The sequence below is a fragment of the Pseudorasbora parva genome, chromosome 24 (genome assembly GCF_024679245.1).
Source record: "Pseudorasbora parva isolate DD20220531a chromosome 24, ASM2467924v1, whole genome shotgun sequence".
NCBI lineage: Eukaryota > Metazoa > Chordata > Actinopteri > Cypriniformes > Gobionidae > Pseudorasbora > Pseudorasbora parva.
Window position 1 is genome coordinate 1,873,275 of NC_090195.1, and position 23,448 is coordinate 1,896,722.

Below are 23,448 nucleotides of genomic sequence, written 5' to 3' on the forward strand. Positions count from 1 at the left end.
TATCTATCTATCTATCTATCTATCTATCTATCTATCTATCTGATTGTTCTCCACTAGAATACATTATGCTTCCTTAAGGCAAATTGGTGTGACTTTTGACCTCTGCTGTGCAAATGTTTCTTTTTCCCTCCCTCTCTTGACCCTTGTTTTTCTATTCCCACTCAGCCACACAAATACTGTGCTCCCTGCAGGAGAAGATCCAACACATCCACAGATGAAGGTAATGCAGTGCTTTTTCTTTCTTGTAATTGACAGAAAAATATGTAAATATCATATTTCATAAATATTAAACTGTTAGTAAACTAAAAACAATCAGCTGTTTTGCTGAACATTATCACAATTGCAAATACATTGTAATCATGAATTGTGCAATTAATTTTGAAGTTACTTACATTTTAGACTCAAACTACTATTTTTGTTCTATTTCACCAATGATTTAATCGACGGATATAGTTCCAGAAGAAAAGCAACACTTAGCGTGGTGTTTTGTACTGAATGATTCAGCGTACTCTACCTGGTAGGCCTGAAGTTTATCAATATCAAATCAAATTGTGAAATTTATGACAATCCCCAGTGCTATAGTGTAAATGTTTTTTACTTGAAGCAAATTTTACCTTTCAGGCCTACCTTTTCTTGTCAGAGTTCACCAAAATGTTTTGTTTACATGTTTAAAACACTAAGAATTTCTACTGGGAGGCAATGTCCCCAGATCCCGCTAAAAGTATTAAATTCGGATACAAGTCACCTTTTTCACCATTTGTCAGTTTGCAGGTATGCAGAAAAGTCAGCTGTCTTTACCACCAGTGTTCAACACCTGTTATAAGATGATCTGTAAACGCATGAATACATCATATACAAAGCTTTCTGCATGCTCTAATGATCCAGTGGTTCTCAAAGCTGTCCTGAGGACCCCCCACCAGTGCACATTTTGCAAGTCTCACTCGTCAGACAAACCCAACTCTGCGTCCCAATTCGGATACTATCCATACTAAATAGTATTCGAAAATAGAATTAGTATGTCCCAAATCATAGTGTGCTGAAAAGAGTATTCCAAAGATATCCGAATGGTTTACTATTTCCGGTCCGAATTCGCACTCTTAAAGGCTGATATTTCCCACAACCCATTACGAGTTGGACGAGGATTTGATTAGAACTACAAACGCGGATAAAACATGTTAAAAAACTACAAATATGACGGGCGTGCGAGTCCGACGGTTAGGTAGAGAGGTTTAGATAAAGGCGTTTGAGTAACCAATTATCAGTATTTAACCTGATGAATTATATTTCACCTGCAGCTGCATTGTGAAGTTTGACACGTTTGGCCATTAACTTTTAAATGCATCATTTAAACTGCAATCACATGAGAGGAGTCTCTGCATTAAAGACCCACACATGGCATATCAACGTGCGGCTACATTTCTCTCCGATACGGTGGGAAATGAAACTGAATGTGGAGGATTTGAACTGTGACGAACTGATGATGATTGACAGGGCAGTTAAACGGTGACTGAATGCATGTGACTAAGTGACTGAGTCCGTTAAAGATGACAAAGTAGTCCCGAAGCTTGCATACTCTTCTGCTACACACTCAAAAGTATGTTAATTTTCTTCACAAAAAGAGTACATACTTTTAGGACGTAGTATAAGTAGGCGAATTAGGACGCAGCATAAGGCTTGCAGTCTCTTCTAATAAGCTGATGATTTAAATCAGGTGTGTGATGAGTAAGAAATGCAAAATTTCATCTAATCTAGTGTAAATTATTTATTACTTGTAAATGTGTTTACTATCGTTTGTAGATCTTCCTTACCTATTACAAATTACATTTATATGTATGCAAATCATTTACAGCACTTTCTGCATCCCCTAATCTAAAGTGTTCATCACACATAAAAATGTTTTAAATCATTTAGATCTTCAGGTTGTATGTGTAACGTTGTCTCATGAGAGTTGGTCTAGAGTACGTACGTTTGCATGAGCACTAACAAACAAGGATGTACATGCTTTTAACTCACAGTTTTACGTATGAACAACTTAAAAAGTTTAGAACTTTTTTTAAACATATTTTTAGGAATATTAATTTCATTAAATTAGATGTATTCTATTTAACCAGTAAGATTGATCAAATATGTTCTGTCTCAACACATTTATCTTTTTTTAAATTTCTAATAATTTTATTTTGTTCTGTGTGAGATTTCTTGTTCCCTATTCAACTCGTTTAAAGACATTCCTTCACTTCACCTGAGCCTGAATTTTAAAACTTTAAATCATTCACCATTTAATTATTACGTCATCATTTCATTTATATTTAGTTTCCCATGGGACAGTTGCTGACTATAACATGAAAGCCCACTATAAAATGATAGGGCTAGGGTGATACACCCATCTCCAATTCAATACTATCATGATACTTGGGTGCCAATATGATATTTATTGTAATTTTTGTTTGCTTTTTTAACTGTAGACCCTGGGAAATGGTGTTTAACACTTAATGGTGCAGGTTGTAGGTCTCTCTGTCCACCATTTTTCACGTCTTCGTGTCCACTACTAGTAAGAGATGTGACGTGATGTAATACTCACAATGCAACATGTATCGCCAACACAGGGCTCAACGCTAAGACCATGTGACCACCAAAAGCGTTTTTATCCAGCTGAAAACGCCTTGCTGTGAGCTTGGGAGCATTTTTGCAGCACCAAGTTTTTTTTTTTCTTCAGTTGAGACTCTTTGCTTGTTATGATCCGTAGTATCATTTTTTTACTGATTGTTTCTGTATTGATTCAATATAAAATGCAGATACAATGTAAAGTATTTTTTCTCTGGCTCTTGTTTTAACCCTTTCATGCATGGTGTCCACATTTGGGAACAGTTCATTTAAGGTCATTTGTCATGGTTATTTTCTCCAAACCACTTGAGGGCAGTGTCAGCAGATTGACAGCAGTATTGTAAAAGTGGCTAGCTACTGTCTTGTATTCCAAATAGTAATTGCTTGATGACATGATTAATCCAAGATTTTCACAGATAGCCATGTGCCAAATGCCTCAGGCATATCTGTGAAAAACTTTTATACAAGGTGGTCAATTGAGGAAAAAAAAATGTGTATGATGAATATGTTAGTATTTTATAAACTAAAATTTAGAGTAAAATGTAGTTTTAATGCACCAAAAAATAACTGTCTACGTATGTGGACTTAAAGGCATAAAGTCTGATTTATGTAACCTGCCAGTATATCTGTTCTATTTTTGCAAAGATGTTATGATTTGTCTTATAAAAGAGACATTAAACAAATATATCAAAACAATAACCATTAAAAATGACATATTACGGCATTAAATGGCAACCTTACACATACATACTGAGACAGATTAGCATTTTGCACAGGTACCCTTACGCAACAAAAATATATTTCTCAATATATTAGTTGACAATATATTTCTCAATATATTAGTTGACAATATATTTCATGTGTCTCCATATATTGTGAAATTTACATGGTAATATATCATATGATATATTATATAATAATATATTATATATGCAAGTTATATATTGCAATATATGGGAAAATACTGCAATTATTGCCGTTTTCATATATTGAATAAATACATATCATTATACTATTCAATATATTGCTATGTATATTGAAATATATCCTACAATATATGAAATTATATATTGGAAGTCATTGTATATATATGTAAAATTATATGAGATAATATACCTCAATGTACTGGATAATATAATCAGATTTATATGGGAACATATGTCTTAAATATATTGATTTATATTACATAGTATATAATTATCATATATATTGTATACATGGTAAATATGAAATAATCTAATGTACACTGTCTGTCATATATTTTAAAATATAACAGATTAAAATATAATATAGAAATTAGGGCCGCGACTCGATTAAACAAAATAATCTAATTAATTAGAGGCTTTGTAATTAATTAATCGCATTTTAATTGCATATAAATATTTGACCTGAGAACAATGAGAAGTAATTTTTCACATGTATTTTTAGTATACCATTGAATAATGACTGAATACATAAGCTTAATCAACAAAATATTGTTTATTTATTTCAGTCCAGCAGACCAGTGCATGTTTGCCAGTTTAGCAAAAGCATTTTTGTGATATTTGAGGCTCAATGTGCTGCGGTGATACGCGAATTCCTTGTTGTATAGCTTGCACACAACCATGCTCTTGACGACGCTTCCATTCTTTCGTTTTTAAAACAAAATTTCCCATCCACGGGGCCATGCAAAGCAGTCTCATCAGCTTCTTCGTTCCATAGCTTCGTTCATGTTCACATGGTTCGTTGTTGTCGTGACTCCGGAGCCCTAGTTGGTGTTCCAGTATAATTGGTCTGTCGAAACTCATTCATTGAAAAACGTTCCGCGGTGCAAAAATAAGTGTGGTAAAAAAAATTTTTTTTTTTGCGTAATTAATTAACGCGTTAAAGTCACGTAATTAACGCGTTAAAGTCACGTAATTAATTAATCTTAATTAACGCGTTAAAGTCCCGGCCCTAATAGAAATATTTTCTAAATATAGAAAATATATTGAATGTCATGCACCATCTGATTTGGGCTATTGTTAATCAACCTCTGTAAACATATGCAGGAGCTTGCTTAACTCACAAAAAATACTTTGTTTCAATAAACATACATGAAATAATTCAGTTTTGTTTGTATATCAATGTATTTTAATATATGAATCAATATATAGCAATAGGTTGTCCATCCATATATTGCTATATATTTTCAAATATATGAGGAAGTTTCTGATACATTGAAATATATTTTCTAATGTATTGCAATATAAATTCTAGTATATTGCAATATATTTTTGTTTCGTAAGGGTACAAGGACAGCACAGGTCAAGCACTCAGTCCAGAATAATAGGGAATATCCCAGAGGACAGTGGAAGGGACAGTAAGCGCAGTGATGACGAGTATTAGCCAGCAAAGCCCAGCTCTAGGTTTCCACATATATGTACCTACCAATATAATTACTATAATGTGTTTTATGGTTATTATATTATATATAATTTGTTTTTAACAACTGGGCTGATATATATATATATATATATATATATATATATATATATATATATATATATATATATATATACATATACAGGGAGTGCAGAATTATTAGGCAAATGAGTATTTTGACCACATCAAAATATCGTGGATCGTTATGCATGTTGTCTTACTCCAAGCTGTATAGGCTGGAAAGCCTACTACCAATTAAGCATATTAGGTGATGTTCATCTCTGTAATGAGAAGGGGTGTGGTCTAATGACATCAACACCCTATATCAGGTGTGCATAATTATTAGGCAACTTCCTTTCCTTTGGCAAAATGGGTCAAAAGAAGGACTTGACAGGCTCAGAAAAGTCAAAAATAGTGAGATATATTGCAGAGGGATACAACAGTCTTAAAATAGCCAAGCTTCTGAAGCGTGATCATCGAACAATCAAGCGTTTCATTCAAAATAGTCAACAGGGTCGTAAGAAGCGTGTGGAAAAACCAAGGCGCAAAATAACTGCCCGTGAACTGAGAAAAGTCAAGCGTGCAGCTGCCAAGATGCCACTTGCCACCAGTTTGGCCATATTTCAGAGCTGCAACATCACTGAAGTGCCCAAAAGCACAAGGTGTGCAATACTCAGAGACATGGCCAAGGTAAGAAAGGCAGAAAGTCGACCACCACTGAACAAGACACACAAGCTGAAACGTCAAGACTGGGCCAAGAAATATCTCAAGACTGATTTTTCTAAGGTTTTATGGACTGATGAAATGAGAGTGAGTCTTGATGGGCCAGATGGATGGGCCCGTGGCTGGATTGGTAAAGGGCAGAGAGCTCCAGTCCGACTCAGACGCCAGCGAGGTGGAGGTGGAGGTGGAGTACTGGTTTGGGCTGGTATCATCAAAGATGAGCTTGTGGGGCCTTTTCGGGTTGAGGATGGAGTCAAGCTCAACTCCCAGTCCTACTGCCAGTTTCTGGAAGACACCTTCTTCAAGCAGTGGTACAGGAAGAAGTCTGCATCCTTCAAGAAAAACATGATTTTCATGCAGGACAATGCTCCATCACACGCGTCCAAGTACTCCACAGCGTGGCTGGCAAGAAAGGGTATAAAAGAAGAAAATCTAATGATATGGCCTCCTTGTTCACCTGATCTGAACCCCATTGAGAACCTGTGGTCCATCATCAAATGTGCGATTTACAAGGAGGGAAAACAGTACACCTCTCTGAACAGTGTCTGGGAGGCTGTGGTTGCTGCTGCACGCAATGTTGATGGTGAACAGATCAAAACACTGACAGAATCCATGGATGGCCTTGCAAAGAAAGGTGGCTATATTGGTCACTGATTTGTTTTTGTTTGGTTTTTGAATGTCAGAAATGTATATTTGTGAATGTTGAGATGTTATATTGGTTTCACTGGTAAAAATAAATAATTGAAATGGGTATAAATTTGTTTTTTGTTAAGTTGCCTAATAATTATGCACAGTAATAGTCACCTGCACACACGGATATCCCCCTAAAATAGCTAAAACTAAAACTTCCAAAAATATTCAGCTTTGATATTAATTAGTTTTTTGTGTTCATTGAGAACATGGTTGTTGTTCAATAATAAAATGAATCCACAAAAATACAACTTGCCTAATAATTCTGCGCTCCCTGTATAGCTTAACATTCCAGAATAAAAAACACAATGTCCATATTGTCATCTGTGGCTTTGTCCCATTTTGCGCCTTAGTTGAATGGTGTCTACATACGTGGACAGTTAAATAAATCAAATAAAGCTAAATTTTGTAAAAATGAAAATGGATTTCAATTTTAGCATCATATTAAAGTAATAAAAATAATCTTAAAAAAATCTAGATAGTTTTTTTCTTTATTCATGCATTAAAGGGTTAAATTATTTTGTTCCGTAATTATGTTTGTTCATCTGCTGACGCTGTACATGCAGAATGTGGCGATTGGTCTGTGTTGTATTTGTCCCGCCCCTCCTCCACTCTTATTGGATGGCTGGGTGAAAAGTGACAGTGATGAGCTCTGCTTTTTACTCAAAGTTGAACATTCTTCAACTCTTGGCCTAAATACTCGCTCAGCGCCTCGTTACGCTCATGCCGTTCTAAAAACGCTTCGGTGGACTCACAGCCTAAGGGTTTTTTCTTTTGGCTTCAAATTTTTGGCCCCACCACAAAAAGTAGTCTTTCTTTCTTTTTTTTTTAAAGAACTAGTTATTGTTTTTAACCCATAACCTTAATAAAAAAGGCTGTGACACCAGCATCAGCATAACTATAATTTGAAATATTGTTAAAAGTCAACTGTCAGTAAAAATTACAAGCAATAGCACAAACACAATACAACACACATACAAATGAAATAAATAATTTATAAAGGTATAGTCATGTTTAGTTCTTTATTAATTAAAAACTCATAACTGACTATAAAGTGGTACTATAATAGGAAACACTTTACTTTCACAGTGTTTTCTAATTTGTTACAGTTACAATACGGTTCAGTTAATTTATACATTTGTGTATGCATTAGGTAACATAAACTTAAAACGAGCAAATTATGGTTTTACAGCATAGAAATATAGGTTAATGTTAATTTCAAACATTTCAATATTTTTTTATTTTTTTAAATATAGCACAAAAAAAAATTGTTCATGGTACTTAATGCATTAACAAATTTGATTAAATTGAACCCTAGTGTAAAGTGTAGCAGTGTTTCTTTCCTGAGCAATACCAGACTGTGTACATTGTGTATATATATATAAACTTGCACTTAGAAATGTATGCTTCATATGAGATTTAATAGGGGTGGTTCCCTCAAGTGGTGGTGACCGACTATTGCAGCTCTCACATTCACAGCATTGACAAGGTTACTTTAGGTTTAGAACTAATATATTTCTAATGTATTTCTAATAGAAAATGTATTTAGAACTAATATATAACTAATGTAATTCCAACACAATTGATAAGAAAGAGTTCTTCTAAATTTAGCTGAACTGTAAATTCTTAGTCTAACGATGATGGCTGTTCACATAAATAATTTATATCGACTATAATCCAAATCATAATTCACATTTACTATAGAGATATAGTACTGTATGTAGTACTCAAAATTGTTCCATACAATTATACTGCTCTTTCAAAACTGAATAAATCTAATTTAATGACTTTGATGGAGGCATTATAAGAGATCCATGTGCACTTTAAATTATAATGGCTTAGGGAATTTTATTCCCTGAGGATGAGCTGTGTCAAAACATACAGTAAAATGGGCAGTAGCTTTCAACTAAATCTGCATATATGTGGTTTGCAGTAGTTTGGTAAAATTGGTAAATATCATGTATCTTTGAATGGCTGACCATACTTCAAAGGACAGTTTAAGAAGATTTTAGCCTTGTCTGTGGCACATAAAGTACATTTAGGCAACTGGTTTACTGTTGTGTTCAGGATCATGTTGGGACATTGCAGTGTTTACATTGTTAAAAAAAAGACAAAAGGATAAGGTATTCATTTTCATGTCTGGTTTATTCTACAGAACTACAGAAGAGATTGTCATGGCAATCAATGTTTAGAGAGATCCATCTTAATATTTTCACTCTTCATCAGCCCCCTTCTGTTAAAGAGAATAAGGGGAAAAAATGTTAAAGGTAAGCTGATCCAGTTCAAAATGGCTTAAACTCTACACAGCTAATCAACATGGATGTTTTTGTTTTTAATAGCCACACTTGTTAAATAGCAAAATGCATTTCATCAAGTGTATTTGTTAATTTTTCACTAAAAAGTCACTAAAAAGTGCAGACCTAGAGTTGACCTATTAAGTCGACTAGGGCTGTCACAATTCCTCAATTAAATTTGAGTACTATATAAAAAAATAAAAATAAAAACTTGATTGCAATTTACCCGTTTCAATGAACCACATTATTACACAATTTTATCGCTGTGGGTTTAATAGCCTATATGTGCTCTTCCATGAGACGTGTGTCTCAGAGTGGCCCCATTCACAGTAAATGCTGCTCCACACAAACTCTTTAGTATCGTGTTTCCAATAATGTGCATTTGGTAATGCATATAAATCTGATGCACTTTGTGTTTCATAGCATTTCGTGTTACTCTGTTATCACTTACAAGTGTGGAGCGCATCTCAAACTTCATTTCTGCATTTGCTATGTTTGTGTTGCTTATTACAATAATTTGGGAATACAATTTGCGCCAGATTAAATCAGGTAAATAATTTATAAACCTACACAAACACAGGATAATACATCAATATCTTTCTAAATATACTAATTTACATTACGATTTTTAAAAAAAAGTTTAAACCCACACTCTGTTAGCATGTTTTCACATGTTCTTGTTCAAGAAATTACAGTGGCTGTAGCATTTCTATCATAAAGATGTGGCCCAATATTAAATATTAAGTGGACATTTGAATGAAATGTTGTTTGGCCAGTGTGGTGTGACAGGCAGCGGGGCGAGGGACCGCGAGAGCGGGCCGGTGATTAAGGTTCACAAGTGCCAGCTGCGTGGCACACCGGTCTCGTCTCGCGGCCATGTGACGGGAGCATAAAAGGAGGAATTGATTAAAAAAAGGAAAATGTTGTTTGTAAAGTTAACAATCACTAGGCTGTTGGTGCCCTCTGCAGGTTTTGTTATAATACATAATGGACATTGTCAATATTATGTATATTACATTAGGTATTTTAGCAGTGTTTTTCAATAAAACCATATGATTACATGCTTTTTGTACTTTTTTTTAAATCAATTATTATTGCCATATTGTTATTATATGTATTGAGGTTTTTTGTAAGATATTGTTCACCTTAGGTCTATTTTTATTACCATAAAAAATACCAGATTACTTGATTAAACGTCAAAATAATCAACAGATACTCAATTAACAAAATAATCTTTAATGACAGCCCTAAGGTCAACTTAACTGTGACACTTTATTTGTAGCTTTTCTGAGGTTTTTATTTTTGTGACCAAAATCACTTGTTTTAAGTGCCTGCTCTTACCTTGGATCCTGTATCACGGCTCTTGGCTCTCAGTTTGTTGACCTGAGATTCAGCAATATCAGCCCTCTCCTCTGCCTCATCCAGCTCATGCTGCAGCTTATGGAACTTGCCCAGATTGGAATTGGATTGTTCTTCCTAAAGATTACACAGAACAGCATTTGTGAAAATCAAAAGATACAATTACTAGAGAAGTCATATAATAAGATGGCACCAATGGGAGAAATTACTCACCGCCACCTCAGAAGCTCTCTTGTAGGATTTGACCTTCAGCTGGAGTTTGTCCACCAGATCCTGAAGGCGAGCCAGATTCTTTCGGTCTTCCTCAGTCTTTGCAAAGAAATATACGTTATATACATTTACATACTGCACTTTATGTATTTTCAACAAACAACATGATCAACTCAAGGAGGTGCAACATTTTTCATAGGCAATTTTTTTCCTACCTGGTAGGTGAGCTCCTTGATGCGTCTCTCATATTTACGAATCCCCTTGACGGAGTCAGTGGCCTTTCTCTGTTCTATCTCCACCTCACTTTCTAGCTCTCTAACCTAAAAGATGTTTAAAAAATTTAGTATAAAATTTAAAAAGTTCTCTCACTAAATAGTTTCTAAAAACATCAGCAACTTACCCTGGCTTCCAGTTTCTGGACCTGCTTCTTGCCTCCCTTCAAGGCGATCTGCTCAGCTTCATCCAGACGGTGCTGCAGGTCCTTGATGGTCTGCTCCATGTTCTTCTTCATGCGCTCCAGATGAGCACTGGTGTCCTGCTCCTTCTTCAGCTCCTCTGCCATCATGGCAGCATCAGTGATGGCCTTCTTGGCTTTTTCCTCAGCATTCCTGCACTCCTGCACTGCCTCCTCAACCTCACTCTGAAGATGAGTATTATCTCCCTCCAGCTTCTTCTTCTGATTCAGCAGGCTGGTGTTCTGAACATGGACAATATTGGCATTCATGTATGTAGTCTCTAGTTGTGTACTGAGAGAGAGTTTAAGGGTTTTACTTGTGCTTGTCTAATGCAGATGTGTCATACCTGAGAATGCAGGAGCTGAACTCTCTCACTGACATCCAGCAGTTCCTGCTCAGCCAGTTTCCTTCCTCTCTCAGTTTGTTCCACCAGGGATCTCAGCTCATCCAGTTCAGCCTGGAGCAGATTGTTGCGTCTCTCCACAATGGCGATGTTCTCTTTGAGATCATCATTACTACGAAGAGCATCATCTAGTTGCAGTTGGGCATCCTGTAAAGTACAAGTTTTACAAATGAAAAGACTGAAGAACTATGTTGGATTTCATAAAATCTTGATTTGAAGATTCGTCATACTTTGAGATGTCCATGAAGACCCTTGAGTTGCTTCTGGGCTTCTGATGCCTGCCTGTTAGCCTGGCTGAGCTGAATCTCCATCTCATTGAGGTCTCCCTCCATCTTCTTCTTCAGCCTGAGAGCTTCATTCCTGCTGCGAGTCTCTGACTCCAGTGAGCTCTGCAGGGTATCCACCATTCTCTGCTGGTTCCTCTTGGCCTGCTCCATCTCTTCATCTTTCTCTGTCAGCTTACGTTCAATATCAGCTTTGACCTGATTGAACTCCAGCTGAGCTCTAAGTATCTTGCCTTCCTCGTGTTCAAGGGAACCCTATGAAAAGTAAAATGGGTGTTTGTTATTATTGAGATTTAAAGCTTTGTTTAGCCCTGTGTGGGACGTGACTTCCCTTAAAAATAATCTGGAATGATCGATAGCCTTAAACAATAGCTTGATTTAAATCTAAGAGTTGTCAAATTAATAAGACTTTTTGGGGAAATAGTTGTTCGTCTTTTACCTCAGCCTCTTCCAGAGCTGTTTGTATCTCTTGTTTCTCCTGCTCCAGTTGTTTTCGAACTTTCTCCAGCTCATGAATATTCTTTCCACTCTCACCAAGTTGCTCAGTGAGGTCAGAAATTTCCTCTGTGTAATAGAAATAACTTGTGAGCTCACAAATACAAACAATTAACACACTTGTTTGGAGTTGTTTAATCACTCTTACCTTGGAGATTCTTGTTCTCCCTCTTCATGGTCTCCAAGTGGTCCAATGACTCCTCATATGAGTTTTTCAGCTTAAAGAGTTCAGTGCTCAGAGATCTAGCTTCTTTTTGGGCACTTTCCAGTTCAGTTTGGGACTCCTCATACTTCTGCTTCCACTCAGACAGAACCTGGTTAAATTTAAAAAATGGCTAATGAGAGCAGTGCCATTTTTGGTCAAGTAGTTTTTTTAGTAAATAATTTACCCTAAAGTACTAGACTCTATACATAGTTAGAAATTTGCATTTACTATCAATTTAACATTGAACATTTTTTATTTTACATGGTAAAATTTAACATGGCTAATTTTCCCAGCTAATGACAAAATACTTAGTTTCCTTACTTTATCAAAGTTTCTTTGCTTCTTGTCCAGAGCAGCAGCAGCAGCATTGGATCTCTCCACATCCACCATGAGGTCTTCAATCTCATTCTGCAGCCTGTGCTTGGTCTTCTCCAGAGAGGCGCATTTAGCATTAACAGCTTCCACAGCTTCTTCTGCATCTTGTAAACGCTGAGTCAGTTTCTTCCTGTAATAGTCAAAATACACTTTATTGATAAATGTTTTGGGATGCCTGCCTTTACATGCACATGAACTTTAATGCCATCCCATTCTTAATCCGTAGGTTTTAAATATGGAGTTGGCCCACCCATTGCAGCTATAACAACTTCAACTCTTCTGGAAACGTTTTCCACAAGGTGTATGAGTGTGTTCATGGGAATTTTTGACTATTCTTCTAGAAGCGCATTTGTGATGTCAGGCACTGATGTTGGACAATGCCTGGCTCTCAGTCTCCACTCTAATTCATCCCAAAGGTGTTTATCGGGTTGAGGTCAGGACTCTGTGTAGGTCAGTCAAGTTCCTCCACACCAAACTCGCTTATCAGTGTTTTATGGACCAACGCTTTTTGCACTGGTGCGCAGTCATGTTGGAACATGCCAATGGCATCCCCAACATTATAATCCACCATAACACCACATTGTAATCCACCAAACTCAGACAAACCCCATTCTCTTGGCAACCGCCAAACCCAGACTCGTGCATTGAATTGTCTGACAGAGAAGCATGATTGGTCACTCCAGATAACACATCTCCATTGCTCTACAGTACACCACTGCATCGGAAGCTTTGCATTGCATTTGGTAATGTAAGGCTTGGATGACTTATTGCACAGTTGGCAACATATCACGGTACTAGGGCTGGGATGTTATGGATTTTTTTTTTACCGCTATTTCAACGCAAGAAATTCCCGCAGTTCAACGGTAAACTGCTTTTAAACCTGTGATGCCACGCCCCCTGTTGCGCTTCTTGTTGTGAGTGTGACACACAGTAATCTTCTTCTATAGCTTGCTGTAGAAAAGTGTCATCACTAATGACCAAACTTTGAAATATTTAGTCAATAATTAAATGCAATATTTTCATACTTTGCTTCCTCCAGCTCTTCAGTCCTCTGGATGGCATCAGTTTCATACTTGGTTCTCCACTGAGCCACTTCAGAGTTTGCCTTGGACATACCACGCTGCAGCTCAGCCTTGGCTTCCTGCTCCTCCTCATATTGCTCCCTCAGGAGATCAGCATCATGACGAGCAGACTGAACTGCATGAGCTAGGGCATTCTTAGCCTAAAGACAAACAAAAACAAGCAAATGCGGCCAGTTGTTTATTACAACAGTGAATTTTTGTCTTTAGCAAACATTTTAGATTAGGATATTTTGAAAACCTTGATTTCTTCTTCAAGTTGTCTCTTGAGGTCTTCAATTTGCTGAGTGTTGGACTGCTTGCCTCTGGTCAACTGAGACACCAGGGAGTCTTTCTCCTCAAACTGTCTGGCAAGTTCACCTAAAATTAAATATTAAAAGATAATGAATTTGTTCTTATTATCATTATCGTACAGTAGGTACCATAAGGATTTTTTTTTTTAATCTTACCATTTTCAGTTTGCAGCTTGGCTTTCTGCATGGTGAAATCATTGATTGTGCGCTGACCTTCCTCAGCCTTGGTTCTGTACTCACTCATCTGGTCTTCCAGAGTTCTGCACATTTTCTCCAGGTTGGTCTAGAGGATAAATTATATCATAGTTGATTGCTTTCTGTGACTGACAACACATACGTTATAGACTCAACATTCATTTCACTCACCTTTGCCTTTGCAAGTTGCTCCATGTTGGAGACCACATCGTCCAGTTCCAGTCTGATTTCACTCTTCTCTTTCTCCAGCTTCTGCTTCACTCTCTGGAGGTTGTCAATCTGCTCTCCCAGATCAGCCACACTGTCTGCATGTTTCTTCCTCAGTGTAGCTGCAGTGGCCTCATGTTGCAGAGTGGCCTCTTCAAGGTCTCTGCGCACTTTCTGGAACTCAGCTTCACGTTTCTTGTTCATCTCAATCTGGGCAGCAGTGGCTCCACCAGCCTCCTCCAACCTCTCACTGATCTCCTCCAGTTCTCTGGACAGATCAGCTCTCTGTTTCTCAACTTTAGCACGGGCAGCTCTCTCAGCCTCCAGTTCTTCCTCAAGCTCTTCAATTCTGGCCTGGTAATGTGCATACATTCAACATTAAGTTTAAGTTTCCTAACTATCCAACTGTATTCATCTTATCTAGACATACAGTTTACCTGCAACTCTTTCAGTTTTTTCTGGAGTTGGGAATCCAAAGCTTGTCCGTCTTCAATCTTGCTATTGAGCTGGCTTATTTCAAAGTCTTTTCTGCCATTAGATAATTCATAAGACAACATTAACAATGAACAATCATTTGTTTCAGTATTTATTAAACTTTTCGCTGTAAGCTTGTGTCAGCTCAGTCCCATTTAACAATTTCAATAGTATTGACAATACTACATTTGATTTTTAATAATTTAATAAATGCTTAGTATTTTCATTATTAGTGTTTACATGTTAAATTATGTAGTTAACTAAAGTCAAATGGAGCCTTATTGTAAAGTGTTACCAAATATATTTTTAATATTAAATTAAATTTCATATTAGATTAAATATAATATATATTACTTCTTTAGCCGCTCATCCGTCTGTTGCTTATCATTTTCCAAATCCATCACATTCTCTTGAGTCAACTTCAAGTCACCCTCAAGCTTTCTTTTGGCTCTCTCAAGATCCATACGAATTTTCTTTTCTTGTTCCAGAGAACCTTCAAGCTAAGTTATATAAAAAATATATAAAATGATTTATGCAATTAACTAAAAACACTTCTCATTTTAATTCTAGTGTTGTGTTTTCTGGCTCTTACATCATCCACTTGTTGCTCCAGCTTGGCTTTGGCTTTGGTGAGTGTGTTGACTTTGTCTTCCTCACTCTGGAGGTCATCCAGCGTTTGCTGATGGGCTTCCTGAAGAGCTTTCTTCTCCTTGGTCAGCTTAGCGATGATCTCATCCAAAGCGGCCATCTCTTCTGTCAGGTTTTTAACCTGTAGAAATGTGTCATTGTATCAGCAGACTCTTAATGAAATCTTTCATCACAAACAGGTTCAGTGTTGAAAACTGACCTTATTCTCAGTGGCATGTTTCTCTTTCTCCACTTTGGCCAGAGTGAGCTCAAGATCATCAATGTCCTTCTTGAGCTCAGAACATTCATCCTCCAGCTTTCGTTTCTTTGCAGTCAGCTCAGCATTCATTTCATCTTCATCCTCCAGTCTCTCAGTAATTTCTTTGACTTTGGCCTCAAGCTGGATCTTGCTCTTGATCAGACCCTCACATCTCTCCTCAGCATCACAAAGATTATCTTGCTCCTATCAACATGAAACAAACTAAATGAAAACCTTTGTTTTCTGATGTGAAAAGTGCCGATTTGTAGTTCCATGAGAACTTACAGACTGCACTGAAAGCTGCAGGTCATTCTTCTCTTGGAGAAGAGAAACCATCTTTTCCTCAAGCTCCTTTCTGCGGGCTTCAGATTTGGCATACGCCTCCTTCAATTTCACAAATTCTTCCTTCATGTTGGCCATTTCTTTTTCGGACTCTGCACTTTTCAGCAGAGGCTTGATCTTGAAGTAGAGCTTCATCCAGGGCCAATTCTTGACACCCATGAAGGCACGTACATTCCACTGGATCACCAACAAAGCATCTCTGTAGAGATTAAAGAAAGTCTTAAATTGTCAAATGTAACTTGGAGAATATGTTAAAGACTGAAGAGCTCAAATCTAACCTTCTGTCCACAATTTTCTGGAACTCGACTCTTGATAGAAAACCACGAGACATGGACTGAATTCCAGTTATAATCAGTGCAAGACGGTCATCTCGCATCTCTTCAAGCCCACCCAGAAGACCAGCCTTAAAAAAGACCTTGAAAAGAAGTATAGTAAAGATTTTTTGCTTAAAAAAGGATAACAATGAAATGTTGCCGTGGAAAAAGTTAATGTTAATATAAAAATACCTTAGTATGTCCTAACTTGTACTGCTCGTGGTCGATGTCCAGAGAGCCCAGGAGTTTTTCTGCACCCTTCTTGTTATCAATAAACTGTCCCTCTGGGATAGCAGCAGGATTTAGGATGCGGTATCTACCAAAAAGAGAATTGTGAAGTGAGACTGTGGCATGCACTGAGATGTGAGTGTGGGACACCAGGTCCTTGGATCCAGGATGGTGTATAAATGAAAGCCTTCAGTGTCAGGCAGTTGTTGATAACTCCATTAAGGGGTCAGAGGGACAGTGGGAGCCATTAGAGGCAGAAGCTGTTAGAGTACTCCACCCTATTGAGGGGTAGGAGTGTCACTAGAAATACGGGAGATTCTACTTGCTTTGAATTATCATTGTTTGTGCTATATAAATAAACTTGCCTTGCCTTTATACTAACCTTTGTTTGAAATCTCCATACAGGATCCTGTTGGGGAATCCTTTTCTGCAGATCCTGATGCCCTCCAGCACACCGTTACAGCGCAGCTGGTGCATGACCAGAGGATTCTCCATCGCTCCAGGAGTCTTAGTCTCGTTGGGGATGAGGCAGCGCACAAAGTGAGGGTGAGTTGACCTCAAGTTGGTCATCAGCTTGTTCAAGTTCTCCTGTTGGTAGACCAAAGAAGATTTAGATTTGTATGCTATAAAATCTTATGAGACAAAATAGTGTTATAATATTTCATACCCTATGGAGGGCTGACACTGTCTGGAAGGAAGAACCCTTCTTTTTGCTACCTTTGGCAGCCTTTCCTCCAGAATCCGCAGCTGTGATATAAATTATAATTATTAAACAGTAAAAGTAGTGTATATTTTCACATCACACTTCAGTGTGTACTTACCGTCATCAGTTGCGAAATTAGCAAACAAAGTTGCCAACAGCTTAAGAGTTGACTTCTGGAAATACCCTACAACCGTCTCATTGAGAGGGTCCTTGTTCTTCACCAGCCAGTTTGCAATGTTGTAGTCAACAGTGCCAGCGTAGTGAACCAGGGCAAAATGGGCCTCTGGTTTACCCTTGACAATCCTAGGCTTTTGGAAAGTAGGATTTTTCCCCAAATGGTTGTCATAAAGCTTAGCTTTGAATGTTGCATCACTGGCTTTGGGGAACATGCACTCCTCTTCAAGGATGGACATGATACCCATGGGCTACAATGAATTGTAAATCGTTTGTAAATCAGTTAGCCACGAGTTAATACTGAAAAATATTATTTTTTCCCCTTACAGTATAATCATCAACGTAATATTCACCCACCTTCTCAATGAGCTCAATACAAGCCGCCAAGTCCATGCCGAAGTCAATAAACACCCACTCAATGCCCTCCTTCTTGTATTCCTCTTGCTCCAGCACAAACATGTGGTGGTTGAAGAACTGCTGCAACTTCTCATTAGTGAAGTTGATGCACAGCTGCTCAAAGGTGTTGGACTGCAGGAGGAATAAATTGTATAATTACAATGGTCAAACAGGTTGCACTGCCTGTTGGATTTGTTCCTGAATAACAATAATTAGGCTTACATCAAAGATCTCAAATCCAGCAATGTCCAGTACACCAATGAAATACTGGCGAGGCTGTTTGGTAGCCAGGGATTGGTTGATTCTAATAACCATCCAGAGGAACATCTTCTCGTACACTGACTTTGCCAGAGCACCAATAGAGTAGTACACCTTAAAAAGAAAAGTTTAATTTTTGCAAACTAGATGAACAAGTAATTTGTTTGTCATTCAAACGAAACATATGAAAACTCCCCATTCGATTATTGTTTTCATTTGTTACCTGCTGGACATTCTGTCCTTTGGTGACCCACTCATTTCCTACTTTAACTCTTGGGTGGCACAAACCCTTGATCAAGTCAGCTGAATTTAGTCCCATCAGATATGATATTTTGTCAGCCTCTATATGTTTTAAAAAAATTAAAAATACAGAGCTATGACTCTATATACAACATGTCTCCGTTATGAAGCTGAGATTCCAAATTATACGGACCCTCATTCCCATCAGCCTCTGCCTGTTCCTCTCTTTGCTTCTGTTTGAACTTCATGTTGCCGAAGTGCATGATGGCACCAGTCAGCTTGTAGATGCCGTTCTGCTCTTCTTGGGTGAAGCCCAACACATCAAATGCTTCCTACAGGAAATGTGCAGAGCATATTAAATTTCATGGCAAATTTTTGATATTCTACCCTTTGACACAACTACATTAGAAATCTTTCTTTTCTTTTTTTTTTTCTTTTTTAGACCAGCCAAGATAATCAATTATTCCCTTTCAAGTCGTTTTATACCAGTATGACTTAATTTCTTTTGTGGAACCCCAAAGGAAAACACAATTTTTGTGGACCTTTTATGTAGATTTTTTTTATACTTATTGACAGCCCCAGATCATTATAATTGTATTGTATGGAAAACCAGTGAAGACATTATAAATTCATGTTTCACAGCAGAAATGCAGTCATACATCTTGTCAAACAGGATAATATATTGTGCAGTAATGTTTTATGTACTGCCTTATGTTTTAACAAACACTCACATCAGTGGCGTTTAGCTCATCACCGTCATCAATAGAAGCCACTGTTGTCTCTCCTTGGGAGATGAAGGCGTAGTCATAGGGGTTGTTGGTGATGAGCAGCATCTCTGAGGAGAAATGGGAACATAGATCAGGAAAGACCCTTCTAATTAGAGCTGCTGGTGTTAATAGATATGATGGGTAATGTTACCCAGCAGTTCTGGTCTTCTCTGAGACAGGATCTGGTAGAAGATGTGGTAGTCTCTCTCAGCCTTGAGCTGAAAGGTGACACGAGACTTCTCCAGCAGATCTAAATTAATTGATAAATATATCAATATCAAAACACAATTACACAATTCATCAATGATTGATTTGTTGAAAGAATGTTGAGCAGTAAAGTACTTACAAGTCTCAATGTCAGCAGAAGCTAACTTTCCACTGTGGCCAAAATGAATACGGATAAATTTACCCTGTAAATAAAGCAATACATAATACAATACATAACATGCTCATATAACATATCATTGAAACCAATCTAGAATAACAAGACCAATGTAAACCCCACTTACAAATCTTGAGGAGTTGTCATTTCTGATGGTCTTGGCATTACCAAAGGCCTCCAGAGCAGGATTACACTGGATGATTTGGTCCTCCAGAGTACCCTGAGAATCACATTTTAAACATAAGTGTAAGTGTTTTAACAACACACTAAATAATAAAAATAATTAGGAGAACAAAAATGCTGTTTAAGTGTAAGTACATTGCTATATGAAACAAGGGAGTATCAAATTATAACAATTCGGGACTCTTAATATTTAATATATGAAGACATTAATTTGGTAAATTTTTGTAAGCTGTTATAAAGAAGGTATATTCATTCATCCATAATGAGTGTAATTTTTTGGGAATTAAGCACCTTTTTCTCCACTGATGGATCCTTCTTGCCGGTCGATGCCGCTGCAATGCTCGCAAAGTACTGGATCACTTTTTTAGTGTTCACAGTCTTTCCAGCACCGGATTCTCCACTGAGAATAAAAACAGTTCATTTAAAGGCTGATAAAATGCAGCATAGAAAATATTAGTGAAAGGAGTAATATTATGCTGTGGAATAATATGTATTGCGTACGTGATCAGGACAGACTGGTTTTCTCTGTCTGTGAGAAAATAGAACATAAGAAACTTAGCATTTGAAATTGCATTAGAAATCGCCAAAAAGTACAAATCAGATCATCACCTGACAGCATGTACTGGTAGGCATTGTCAGAGATGGAGAAGATGTGAGGAGGAGCTTCATTTCGTTTCTTTCCTCGATAGGCATTGACAACTTCCTGGTTGTACACTGGCAAAAACTTGTAGGGGTTCACAGTGACACAGAAGAGCCCAGAGTAGGTCTGTAGGAGATTCACAGAAGATTTAGATCTGCTCATGTAAGATAAAGAGAATGTGTGAGTGTTTTAAGCCTCGACTCACGTAGATCATCCAGGCTGCGTAACGGTCTTTGAGGTTAAACAGCACAGCGGGCTCATGTAGGAAGGTAAACATCACCATGTCCTCAATTTTATCAAACTTTGGTGGGTTTTGGGTGTGGATATCAGCCTCCTTCACAGTTACTGTCTGTTGAAAAATGCTTTGTCAGTCACACTTTACTCCTGTGTAGAATCTACAACAATGCAGAGATTAGATCTTACCTTCCCAAATTCAGTTTCAACAGTGACTTTGTCACCGTCTCTACTGGTGATAGAGGCTTTGACAAACTCAACCACAGGGTCGGGCACAAAGCATTCTTTCTTCATGTCGAAGGGGCGAGTTTGGGCCTCCAGACGCTCCTTATCTGACTTTCGTAAGAACGGAGCCGCTGCCCCGAACTCTGACATTACATCCACCATCTTTCAATCAGACTGAGGCATAGATGACAAAATTATAAGAACTTGTAAAACTTGTTTACAATTAAAAAAGTAGTTTAAAAAAATCCTTATTTGTAAAAGTAATAAATATAATGATTTATAAATACATTTCAAATTATTTATAGTTTTTTAAAAGAAATTATTTAATTCAAAAGAAAATATTGCATAAACATACATATACTAGAACATACAATATACTATAAAATATTGTGTTGACATTTATGAAAGCATGCCTTACCAGATGAAATCCCAAGAAAGTTTAAGTCCTTTCAATGAAAAAGAAACATCATTAATGAGAAATCATCTTATTCTATTGTCCTCATGAACAATTCAATTGAACCATGCTCTTACCTTTTAGATGGCACAATGATGTGAGCTTGCAATATTGTGCTGTAATGTATCTCTTTATATAGAGACAATGACTGTGACGTTGACCATCTGTATTTGGTTCGGGTCACTTGTCTGAGTCACATTAGTTTAGCATGTAGAGTGAAAATCAGAGTGGATGTAAATCACAATGGTGCTATTTTTGTCCTATATATATATATATATATATATATATATATATATTTATAAAATAAGATGATATATTTATATCTGAGCATTTTTTTATATTGAAATGAACTTCAGTTATATTCCAGTAATAATGCACTATGATGCTTTTCTTGAACTGTGTCATTTTCTGCCCTTAAAGAGAGACAGGCATGCACTGGGAATTTCACAGGTTTATCTTTGTGCTCAAGGATCAAGACAAGGTAACAATGCCTCATGAGCAAGACGGCTGTCACGGAACAGTAAAATTGTCCGTAGACAGCTGTAACGGCAACAATGAATATCTGCACTTGCGACCTTTTGTTCTCCACCAATGCAGAGACAGCTGCAACTCTTGCTTGTTCTTATTTGTTGCTATGACCTTTCTTGATTTACCAATGCTATATGATATCCATCATTTGTGTATTTACAGGTTGCATCAAGTAATGAACTTGATACAACCTGTAAAACACAAATCCTGGATATGAACAATAGCTTAATTCATGTTAATCCATGTTCATTCTGTTTAAAGAAGTTAATATATTCTGAATGCATTACAGCAGTGTTACTGTTTCTGAGCATAAGTTGACATGAAGGTGCTTATAATTATTCCTTCTTAACAGTTAGAATGTGGTGAGAAGGTTAAACTAACCATCTTAGCCCCAGATCTGGTTGTATACAGTGTTAATGTATTGTCAGCTCTATGGCGTTGATTTGTTTGGGAGCTCTGCCATCACTTAAGACCTTTACTGAGGTTTCTGGCCTGCCTTAACCTCTCCCCCCTCAGTTATTCTGCACTCTCTCCACAAGCACCTTACATAGTCTTAGCACTTGGGCAGTCTATCTATTCCCTCATCCTTTACAGAGCCTCATTATCACCTGTCTATTTGCCCTTGTTTATCAGAACTCAGGAGCAAGAATGGAAGAAATGGGGGCAACCGTATGTCTAATAAAGTGTGTCATGGGAGCTTCATTTTGTTACTGGTTGAATCTTTTGGGTTAAATAGGAATCCATTGTGTCTCAACTTCCTGTCTTCTGTCTTCAGACAATGCAGCTAGTTTTGCTTCTAAAAATGTATTTAACCCTCAATAATGAATAATGAATGAATTTCAGGTATGTGACTGAGATGGAGCTAAGCAACAGGACAAAGGAAATATATTTTGCAATGCCTATTATATTTCAAATTATCAAAAGATTTGACTACACTGCAAAAAAAATGCTCTTCTCTCAAATATCAAACAATTCTTAAATCAAGATTTGTTCACTAGTAATTTTATAAGTAAAATGACATAAGATATTTGTTCTTGTTTTCTGGGGGGTCCAATGGGGGAGGAAAAATAATTTTATTTCTGTTTGGGAAACAAGAAACAAGATCTCAATCAGAAACAAGATTATTTTTCTTACCTAATTGGCAAATAATTTAGCTTGTTTTAAGTAAAAACTCACTTAATTTGGATTTTTTTCAACAAAACAAGAAAAAATATCTTGCGTAATTTTAATGTAATTGTTAGGTATTTAGACTAAACAAGACACAAATAGTAGAAGAGCATTTTGGACTTGTACTATTTTGAATGTTTTTGAAAGAAGTCTCATGCTAACAAACAGTAGTATTGTGTCATTGCATATTATTCATTATTCAGTAAATACAAATAACTGAATAGTTGGTAATGATGAATGTTATAAGTAAAATATTTGGGATTTTAAACAACATATTGCAATGTGAGTATAGGGTAAAATTAGGTTGATTGGGACACTTTTTTCCCAGTCATTTCAGTAGCAACATTTTTCTAAATAATTTGATTTTGTAAACTACCCGATACACACAATACTCAAATATCACTGAGTTTCGGTTTATTTATAAGACACACGTGCAATACATGATTACAGCAGCGCTAAGTCTATGTCTGTTATATTTGCTTCTTATTAAATAAGAAGCGAATATATGAAAAACATTGATTTAAGTTTAAATTAAGATACAATTTATTCAAATGAAATTCACTTTAAAAAATCTACATATAT

At 36.9% G+C, this 23,448-nt stretch overlaps 1 protein-coding gene across 1 annotated transcript in view; it reads right to left on the minus strand.

Annotated features, from left to right (window-relative positions):
- The window catches only part of LOC137064277 (uncharacterized), a 35,496-nt gene extending 14,227 nt beyond the window's left edge, over positions 1–21,269 (minus strand). Inside the window, 38 exon segments of the mRNA XM_067435653.1 lie at positions 10,053–10,187; positions 10,284–10,379; positions 10,496–10,600; positions 10,681–10,977; positions 11,082–11,285; positions 11,369–11,677; positions 11,862–11,986; positions 12,066–12,231; positions 12,444–12,627; positions 13,523–13,719; positions 13,818–13,936; positions 14,026–14,152; positions 14,236–14,625; positions 14,709–14,799; positions 15,100–15,245; positions 15,338–15,514; positions 15,593–15,835; positions 15,917–16,172; positions 16,252–16,388; positions 16,480–16,603; positions 16,898–17,103; positions 17,183–17,262; positions 17,337–17,643; positions 17,750–17,920; positions 18,011–18,160; positions 18,270–18,388; positions 18,480–18,618; positions 19,018–19,121; positions 19,205–19,303; positions 19,400–19,463; positions 19,563–19,655; positions 19,910–20,018; positions 20,120–20,147; positions 20,228–20,384; positions 20,464–20,607; positions 20,682–20,891; positions 21,136–21,163; positions 21,249–21,269. Coding sequence (XP_067291754.1) covers positions 10,053–10,187; positions 10,284–10,379; positions 10,496–10,600; positions 10,681–10,977; positions 11,082–11,285; positions 11,369–11,677; positions 11,862–11,986; positions 12,066–12,231; positions 12,444–12,627; positions 13,523–13,719; positions 13,818–13,936; positions 14,026–14,152; positions 14,236–14,625; positions 14,709–14,799; positions 15,100–15,245; positions 15,338–15,514; positions 15,593–15,835; positions 15,917–16,172; positions 16,252–16,388; positions 16,480–16,603; positions 16,898–17,103; positions 17,183–17,262; positions 17,337–17,643; positions 17,750–17,920; positions 18,011–18,160; positions 18,270–18,388; positions 18,480–18,618; positions 19,018–19,121; positions 19,205–19,303; positions 19,400–19,463; positions 19,563–19,655; positions 19,910–20,018; positions 20,120–20,147; positions 20,228–20,384; positions 20,464–20,607; positions 20,682–20,879 — 5,796 coding nt within the window. The 5' untranslated portion in view covers positions 20,880–20,891; positions 21,136–21,163; positions 21,249–21,269.
- Positions 21,270–23,448: the final 2,179 nt, after the last annotated feature.